We start from the raw sequence: 9592 nt of genomic DNA on the forward strand, positions 1-9592 counted from the left end.
ATACAGCAATAAATCCATCTCCTCCTTTCTATAAACTATGAAAGGGGGCGAGGCATTAGTTCATTCCCAAATCAAAAGGGGGTTAAGTTCTATTTCTTTACTTTTGGTAGGATAAAAACATATGTGGGTGGATTATTACAATTAGTAGTAACATTACAATAAGTATTCCAAGAAATACTGAGTCTGCTTTTTTTATTATTCCCGATCCGTGGATAGAATACTATATTTTTTTTGGGGGGAAGGCACGCATACACAAAATGAAATTCACAATCAAAAATGAATTTAACTTCAACAAAATTCTTCTGATAGGATACTCTTCTAAATTAAATAATTTAATTACTCTTTCTGAGCTCGAACTCGAGCTGCTTACAAGCAACTCAATTCGTTTGCAATCCTACTTTTAACATATTATTAGCCGTGCTTCTAATCTAAATTCCTTGCCTCTATTTTCCCTAGTTCTAAATTTTTTTCTTATTTTTATAAATTGATTTTAGAGCAGCAATTGTATCCTTGCCTCAATTATGTTTCTTTACTTTTAGTCGGATAAAAGCGTATGTGAATGGATTATTACAATTAGTAGTAACACTATAATAAGTATTCCAAGAAATACTGAGTCTACTTTTTTCATTGCTCCCGATCCGTGGATAGAGTATTTTTTTTTTTTGGGAGAGGGCACGCATACACAAAATGAAATTCACAATCAAAAATGAATTTAACTTTAACAAAATTCTTCTAATAGAATACTCTTCTAGATTAAATAATTCAATTTCTCTTTTTGAGCTCGAACTCGAGCTGCTTGCGAGCGAGTCAATTCATTTGCAACCCTAATTTTAACATATTATCAGCCGTGCTTCTAATCTAAATTCCTTGCCTTTATTTTTTTCTGGTTCTAAATTTACTTTCTTATTTTTATAAATTGATTTTAGAACAGCAATTATATCCAAAACCAACCTTTTTTTGCGACATAATCGGATGAAATCTTAATCAAAACCTAAGATTTGAGAAAGTTATGTTTTAAAATTCAAATCGAGGAATGATTCGATAAAACTCAAAAGTCAAAGGCCAATGAGTTCAACTGGATTGGATCCATGTTAAAAATCAGGTGACATCATAAATATATATATTAATTTTTTATATAGAAAAATGACCATAAATGTACTAGTTATTTCACTTTGCCCAACAAATTAAGAAAAGATAACCAAATTCCAAAGTTAACAAATGACAAATCATTGTTAAATACTTAAAAAAGAATCTCATGTAAAACACAAAAATTAACTAAATTCCAAAGTTAACAAATGACAAATCATGGTTAAATACTTAAAAAAGAATCTCATGTAAAACACAAAAATTAATCCTCAAATTAATTGTTAATTTTTCTAAAGTTCGAAATGACCTTTATAAGTCTAAATCTTTTTTAGAGGATAAGTCTTGAACAAAATTAAGTCTAATATTTATAAGTTTGCGTTTTACAATTAAACTGAAAATGAAATATAATTTCCATTTTTTTTAAAAAAAAACCCAGAAAACCCAAAAAAAAAAGAAAAGCATATTGGTAGTTGATTCAGAAGCCACCCTAGGTACTCCATAGAGTTTGTTTCCCTGCATATTAAAAACTTCATATCCAATATGACAGTCGACACAATTCGTGCAATAGTTCTCTTATTCAGGATAACTTTGATGCAACTGAGTAAACTCTCCTATATCAGACTCATTTGGCATGGTGACAATTTGCTGCATTTTGAACCACAGAATAATTACTACATTTCTCATAGTATAGCTCGTGTTGCTACTATTCTGAGGAACTAGAAATGTAAAACTTATGCATGAGAACTATTGAAGAGCTCTTAAGAAGATAAGACTGCAGTCTTGAGCAGCAACAGTCATCAGCAGTCCAACCCTTGGGGATACAGCTCTGAATGAAGCATCAATCAGAAACAGCTTTGAATGAAGTAACTTTCCTGTAAAACGTTTGATTTACTATATGTGAAGGCTCTTACGTCCAAACATGCATGCAGTATATGGTAGTACTTTCTAAACACCGGCAAAATGCTTTCATGCTGACACAAGTAAGACCTAAAGATGTGCATATACCACGAAAGCAAGGATTGTAGGATGCTTACCAAACTCCCAACTGAGTGTGAACGAACAGTTTCTTTAATGGCATCAGCTTGAATATGATTTGAGCACCTGCAATTGAATAATTAGGAGTAAACTAAATTAACAAGCTTTGCATGGTTATGTCCAGTTCACCTGAGAGCTAAAAAAAATTGAAAAAAAAAATCAATTTAAAAACAAAAGCCAAATCCCATTTATGCTTTTCGTCTGAGCTGCTCTAGGACTCCTTCAAGTAAAACTTCAGCTCTATTTCCATGGAAAGGTTTATCAGGATGCAGAAGAAGATGATACTGATAGTTTACAGCCATTAAGAAACCAGAAAGAACAGTATTAATGAGATGGTAAACTTAACGGGGAGAAATCAACAAGGCCAGGAAGAGCGTAAACAAAATTAACCCCCACCATAACATTAGGCATAACTGGAAGTGAGCATGACTATTCACCTCAATCAACAATCCAATAGTAATTCATTTCAAAAGCAATAACAACAGCCAAAAATGAACAAAACAGCTAAGTCCAAGAACAGCGAATCTGAAAGCAAAATGGGCCTGCTACCTGCTACTCAAGTTAGGAACCAAGGGATATTACTCTCAGATCACAATAGGAACAGCCACTGTTATGTCATCATGGTGAAGGAAGCGCAACTGTATTGCTAGCGGACTCAAAACAACTGCAACCTGGAGCTTTTAATAAGCTTCTTTGTTCCATGGATTTCCAGCTCATCCTTGAACTGTCCCATAAGCCTGCAGCAGCATACATTCCTGCAATAACCACATAGTTGGCCGAGTTCTCGGGTTCAACTTTCACTAAATGTTTGGCAGCTACTTCACCAAGATAAGTATTTCCATGAATGTAACATCCACCAAGAATCGTACTCCATAGAGTCGCATTCTGCTCAATATTCATGTTTTGCATCAGAGTATAGGCTTCCTCCAAATATCCTCTGCGTGCAAAGAGGTCTACAAGACAAGAATAGTGCGCAGCTGTTGGAGAAATATTATAGTTGCTCACCATTTTGTTGAAACACGTCCATCCTTCACCGGTCAAACCAGAATGGCTACACGCTGAAAGAAGAGACAGTAATGTCACATAATTGGGCTTCAATCCTTCATCTTCCAACTTCTTGTAAAGTGAAACAGCCTCATTTCCATAGCCATTCCTTCCAAAGCCAGTAATGAGAGTTGTCCAAGTAATAATATTTTTCTCCTCCATTTCATCAAAAATATGCTTTGCATCTCCTATCTCTCCTGATTTAGAGTACATGTCAATCAAAGCATTACCCATGGCCACATCCTTATGAGTTGGATACTTTAATGCAAGACAATGTATTTGTTTCCCCACGAGCAAAGAAGCTGTATTTGCACATGTACTGAGCAAAGAACAGAGCACGATATTATCAACTGCTACATGCATCAGACGTACTTCATTGAAGAGTTGCACAGCCTCATTGATATTTTTACCATTGTGGGCATATCCTGTGATCAATGCGGTGCATGATATAATGTCCTTATTCTGCATATTTTTGTACAGATGTCTTGCATTGTCGACACTACCACATTTTACATAGGCATCAATCAAAGAACCAGTCAAACTACTATGTGATGCAAAACCTAGTTTAACGATGAAACCATGTACTAGACCAACTTTTCCAAGTCCAACACTGCCAACACAGGCTCTCAAAACATTTCCAAAGGTGAAGTAATCCGGCAGCAAACCTATTGCTGTTTAGTGTAAGTATGATAGAAAGAAATAATTCAACCAAAAAAAAAATAAAAAGGAGAGGACCAAAACTTGAATATTAGCACAAAGTTCATCTCTTTGGGCATACCTTCCCTTAGCATTAGATGAAACATATAGAATGCATTGTCATGGAATCCTTGAATAACAAAACCACCAATAATCGCATTCCAAGATACCAAATCCCTCTCCATCATCGAACTGAAAACCGAAAAAGCATCCTCCATTCTCCCACATTTTGAATACAAGTCAACCAGTGCACTTTGAACAAACAAATTCTCCACAAACCTACTCTTCTGGGCACACGCTTGAATCTGCTTTCCTCTGTCCAAACACACTAGACCGGTGCAAGCCCGTAGGGCACTCCCATAAGTGTACTGATTGGATCTAACACCATCCTTGTGCATTTCAGAGAACACCTTGAGAGCTTCTTCTAATTCTCCATTTTGAGAGAAACCCGAGATCAAGGCAGTCCAAGAAACCACACTCCTTTCAAGCATGTTATCAGATACCTTACGAGCATTTATCATGTCACCTAATTTCGAATAAAATATGATCAACTTTGTATTTAAATGGACGTTGGAACGAAAGCCATTTATTATTAGGTGTCCATGAGTTGAATGACCTTGTCTTTCGGCATTCGTGCCAATGCACAGTTGCAGAAGTTTTAAGTAAAAAGAATAATCTGGAGGCCCTGGTCCAGAAGAAAAGAATGCCAAAGCTTCTCGTAACTTTCCTGCGTCGCATGGTGACGTCGCAGTTGAACGTAGAGATGCATATTGAGGCATCAACCTTGATTGGTAGATTGGGAATGTGTTGGCATGACCAGTTAGGAACCGCAAAAGAAATCTTGTTCCTTCCTTCAGATTGGTACCAATGATCAAAAACTGGAAAGAGTTCATGAAATGGCATCATTCTAGCCTTCTAGGAACTTGGGATTGTACCATCACACAGAACTTGATAGCTGTTAATTACAAACAAATGCAGGTCAGACCCATTTCCAGAAATAATCCACGGAACAAAAAACTAATCAGATTTGAATAAAACATGAGCAGCCTCATTTGCCCAACAACATTTCAAAAAATTTGCAGACATCTTCAACCAAAAAGATCTGTGCCCAGGGAACTCTTTATAGGTCTATTCTTACAGAAAAACAATACTCTCTTTAGCACGGACTTAATAAAGACAGAAAAAAGAAAAATACATGAGTTATATTGAGATTGCAGCAATGACCCTCGACAAAACAGCAAACCTTGAACAATTCAATTTAGCAGAATGGGACAGCCAACAGATGGATAAGAACCATTTTCATATTTTCTTAGAAAATTAATTAACGAACCATGATTTATGCAATACACTAATTAAAAAAAAAAAAGAAACTAGCAAAAAAAAAATTAAAAGCTTCCATCTTTTTTAAATCCAACCCAACAAGATAACGAAGCAAAAACCATGAAACCCCCTAGGAAACAACCCTGATTTGTGCAATACACTAACTAAAAAAAAAACTAACCAAAAAAGAACCCCCAAAAAAAGAAAGCGTCTATCTTTTTCAATCCAACAAGATAACAAAGCACAAACCATGAATCCCACTTAGAAACGGAATGACATACTAACAAAAAAATGTAGCAAAAATGATATCAGTAGAGTCTAACTAAATACACGAAGAATTTTTGGGTACCTTTCAACAGCAGATTGCAGATTGCAAACTGCAGCAAGATAGTAGTATTCTAGTGAAGTGAAATTTACTGGAGTTTTTTTTTTTTTTGGCTTGTGTTCTGTAACTGAAATTGCATCAATGGCTGGCTTCTACAAAACAAAACTTCCTCTGACACGGGCAGATATGGGGACTCTAAAATTTGTGATCCACGACCGGACCCTTTTTCGATATGGTATTGGGCTCTCAATTCACGGGCTTCGCCCGATTTACAAATTTGAGTTGTGCATGCAATCAAAAAATACATAAATATTTATAGTCATATGTTTTAAATAAAATTTTTATTACTAAAACAAACTTTAATCTTCTAAATGTTTTTCATAAAATAATTTTATATTGGTAATTATAATATTTAGAGGTAGTTATATTGAGAACATGTACTTAAATAGTTAAAAGTAAAAAGTTTTAATTAGAATTATTATTGTCTATTTAATACTACTACTATTTTCATTCTAATTTGTATCTCGATTCATGCTAAAATCCTTAATATCACTATTTAAAAATTAAGAAAATATAATAATTCAAAATCAAAATATTGGAGATAAAAGTGCGCAGTCAAAACAGTCGACAAACTGTTTTAATTTACTTCTCTACACAATTGTAAGACTATCTAGAACAATTGTAAGGCAAATGTGTCAAAATTTTCATGTCTATATTTATTATTTAGAAAACAACTATAATAATAATAATTTTGACACTATGATAGAATACTTTTGATAATGTTTTATTATAGATTTGGGTTTATACGATGGAGAAGAAAGTGTTGAAATAATCCTTTTAGAGTTTGTAAAATTTTTCTAATATAGTTTTGATAGTGAATTTGGGCCATTTCTTTTTTTATTTATTGTTCATTTTGATACCAAAAGAAAATAGAAAACAAAGATCAGCAAAAAAAACATTGGACCACAGATGAAGTCAATTCATCAAAAAATATAAAATCACTAACTCATCATCTGATTACAAATTGAAATTACAGGGCAACAGTAACAGTTCTACAGTTTTGTCAGCGAAAAATTTCATTTTTAGTATTCACATATATACCAAACAAGAAAATTTCATTAAAATGCTTAAGAGTAGTATTAATTGTTCTTTTAAGTAACGAGAAAGGTAATAAGTATATGTGTAATTTTTAAAACTTTGAAAGAGTCAAGTGAAAAGGTTTTTAAAATTATCCCATTCCATTTTGTTTTCATCATCTTGGACATGAGAATGAGAGGCGACAAATTAATATATGCTATTATTGTCAATTAGTAATAGTACGGTATGATGGGATGGACAAGGAGAGACAAGGCTAGCTGTCTTTGACCTTTAGCCCAATCTTCATTCTCCAACTGCCCATCCACCACCCAATTACCTTATCTTACCTTACCAATTGGGGGCTACAAACTTTGACCTTCTAAATTGCTTACACATTTGATAATTAATAATTAAGACATGTACAAGAAAAGATAAAAAAAAAAACCATTTTTGAAACATTCTCTCTTATTTACCTTCTCCCTTCCTAAGATGAACAAAACTTGTAACTCTTAAGTAGATTTTACAAACTAATACAGCAATAAAGAAAGAAAGAAAGAACAGGAATCAGGTAATAGTAAATGGTTATGGCTTTCAAGGCTGTAAGAAAATGAAAATGCAGACATTTTGTTGTTTAGACCGTTAACATATTTTTATTAATATCTCACGTCATAAAATCGTCTTATTTGAAAAGGGATATTTTTTAATCAAAAAATCTCTACAATGCCCTTTTTATATGAACACGTTTTTAATTATATTTTTATTTTACATATTATATCAAATCACTACAATACATTTTTTACGGAAAAACTCCAAAAAATTTTTGTGTTTGAATTGTATTTTTTTTTATTTTTCATGAAAAAAATACTGTAACGATTTGATGTATGTAAAAAAAAAAGATAATAGAAAAATCTGACCACGAAAAATAACATAATTTTTTTACAAAAAACTGCAATCCAAACAAACAAAGCTGATTCAGTATCGAAAAAGTTGTTGTACTCCATTCACGTTTTTTCAGTATTCACATTACCACCACACTTAAAAATAAGTGTATTACTAGTAGTGGTAATGATGAATGAACAGGTGAATGCCACTGCAACCTGCGGATACCATCCTTCCTTCCTTCTGATATCTGATCTGCTTTAGATACAGTAGAAGATATAGAAGATAGATAGGGCCTGACGTGACCAGTCACCAGTCACTTTAATCATTTGTCATGTCCATCTTGGTCCACTCTGACTGCAGGGAGGCATCCTCCTCTGACCCATTCTATCCGGTCCCTTGACTGCTGCCATTTCTTGTCCTCCTTCCAACTTTCATCATTCCTTTTCCCATTTTCCTCCTCCTCCGTCTCTCTGCCGTCTGCATCTGCTTGCTCATGATGGACATGGTCTCAGCTTCAGAAGCAAATAATAATAATAATGAGCAAAACGCACGGAACCCCACAACAACATCCTCCTCCTCCTCCTCATCATCACCATTGCCGGCGGTAGTAGTCTCATCATCATCATCATCATCACTACGAGGAGGAGAAACTAGGCATGAGCCAAGACCTCTTTCTGGGATAGGAGGAGTGGGAGGCACTCATCCGGGTTTCATGGGAAAGCACAGAATGACAGCTGCCATAGGCTATCTTGATCAGCAAATCCAAATCATCCAGGTCCCTCTTCTGTTTTTGCATTTTTTGTTGACAGATTTTTGGATCCATTTATCCAAATAACCATTTTTTTTTTAATTGCAGATTTCTTGAATTTGTTTGTGTCTGTTTACCTAAATTCTGAATAAGCTTTCACTTTTTCATCCAGGAAGAACTAGACCAGCTCGATACACTAGGTCAATCCTCTGTCGTTTGCAAAGAGTAAGTTTTAGAAATCAGAAGTCAAAAGGGGCTTTCTTTTACCTGTTTTTCTTGATTATCCTTCAGTTGCCTTCACCACTTGATTGCCTATGCCTGTTTGGGGATGTACTAATATACCTATCTAGTGTTTAAAAGGACTTGCATTATCTAGTGTAGTACTAGTACTGTAACTTTTTCCAAGATGGGCTCTTGCTTGTTTCCAGGATTTGACATTTGGACAAAAAAATTTTGCTTTGGATTTTTCACCTATTTGGCAAAATGGCTGACCATATTAGCAGTCTATCTTTTGTTAATACAACTCCATCTTGCACGTATGATGTAACTTTCACGATTGGGATTGATCTTAAAATGCTGTAATTAAAAGTAACCAAAAGCTGATCACTGCAGCCAGCCAAATTTGGCTATTGTCTTCAAAACTAATTTTTCTGAACGATCATTTTATCAAACTGTTTTTGTCTTGAAGCTTACAAATCACTACTTTTGTTTCAAGCATAAAATGAAAATGCGAAAGAAAACTTTTCATTAGTCCATTGTTATATCCTTTTGCAGGCTTATCACCAGCATTGAGTCTGTTCCAGATGCTCTACTTCCTCAGTAAGGGCTTTCATCACTGTTACATTTCAGATTTCAGTAGTGTTTACTTATCAGTCGCCAAGAGTGAATTTTGCATTGATCTGCAATTTTACAGGACTAAAGGCCCTGTGGAGACTGGCTGGGATAGATGGTTTCAAGGAGGCCATGGCTCGAGAAATCGCAAAAAGTGGATTTGAGAGCAGGCTCTATAACTTCTTGACGAAATATACAGTACAGGGGTGGGGGTGTGGAAGGAAAAGAGCTTCTACAGCTCTAGTGCTGCCATTTGGGCAATTTTTTGGTGCTAGAAATTTTCATATGTTGTAATACTAATGTGAAGGCATATGCTATCTAGCCTATGTTGACTGGCACTGCATTGTTTAGTTTTGATTGAGCGTGAAATGAAGCAATTTTAGATAATGAAAACTGTTCATGAAGATATGGACACATTAATACAGTTGCAAGTCATTTGCTTCCTGACTTTTTTTTTTTTTTTTTACATGAAATTTTGAAAGAAAAGGAAATTCAGATAATTTGTCTTCTGCGTTCAGATTGCAGTGATTGAGGAACAGGAGGAGCAA

General features: G+C 34.6%; 2 protein-coding genes across 4 annotated transcripts; one reads left to right on the forward strand and one right to left on the reverse strand.

Moving 5' to 3' along the window:
* Positions 1-1642: 1642 nt before the first annotated feature.
* LOC113735193 (pentatricopeptide repeat-containing protein At3g20730) lies at positions 1643-5771 on the reverse strand. 3 transcript variants are annotated; one of them, XM_027262172.2, is made up of 5 exons: positions 5531-5771; positions 3944-4816; positions 2671-3830; positions 2121-2187; positions 1643-1958 (listed from the first exon to the last, which is right to left on the reverse strand). In XM_027262172.2, exons 2-3 carry the CDS (start codon positions 4752-4754, stop codon positions 2740-2742), a joined length of 1902 nt encoding a protein of 633 aa, XP_027117973.1. In that variant the 5' UTR covers positions 4755-4816; positions 5531-5771; the 3' UTR covers positions 1643-1958; positions 2121-2187; positions 2671-2739. The 3 variants fall into 3 exon arrangements, with proteins under 3 accessions (XP_027117973.1, XP_071938984.1, XP_027117971.1); XM_072082883.1 differs by having other exon boundaries at positions 1643-1912; positions 2671-3836; XM_027262170.2 differs by having other exon boundaries at positions 2671-3836.
* Positions 5772-7736: 1965 nt separating this feature from the next.
* Positions 7737-9491, forward strand: LOC113735194 (guanine nucleotide-binding protein subunit gamma 1-like). Its single transcript, XM_027262173.2, has 4 exons — positions 7737-8240; positions 8386-8438; positions 8988-9032; positions 9127-9491. Exons 1-4 carry the CDS (start codon positions 7959-7961, stop codon positions 9206-9208), a joined length of 462 nt encoding a protein of 153 aa, XP_027117974.1. The 5' UTR covers positions 7737-7958; the 3' UTR covers positions 9209-9491.
* The last annotated feature ends 101 nt before the right edge of the window (positions 9492-9592 follow it).

The sequence above is a fragment of the Coffea arabica genome, chromosome 3c (genome assembly GCF_036785885.1).
Source record: "Coffea arabica cultivar ET-39 chromosome 3c, Coffea Arabica ET-39 HiFi, whole genome shotgun sequence".
NCBI lineage: Eukaryota > Viridiplantae > Streptophyta > Magnoliopsida > Gentianales > Rubiaceae > Coffea > Coffea arabica.

Coding starts and splice junctions, on each gene's coding strand:
- LOC113735193 (XM_072082883.1), bottom strand. CDS start 4,754: ATGAACTCTTTCCAGTTTTTGATCATTGGTACCAATCTGAAGGAAGGA. Junction 3,837..3,943: donor TCATCTAATGCTAAGGGAAG/GTATGCCCAAAG, acceptor TACACTAAACAG/CAATAGGTTTGCTGCCGGAT.
- LOC113735194 (XM_027262173.2), top strand. CDS start 7,959: ATGATGGACATGGTCTCAGCTTCAGAAGCAAATAATAATAATAATGAG. Junction 8,241..8,385: donor AGCAAATCCAAATCATCCAG/GTCCCTCTTCTG, acceptor TTTTTCATCCAG/GAAGAACTAGACCAGCTCGA. Junction 9,033..9,126: donor CCAGATGCTCTACTTCCTCA/GTAAGGGCTTTC, acceptor GCAATTTTACAG/GACTAAAGGCCCTGTGGAGA.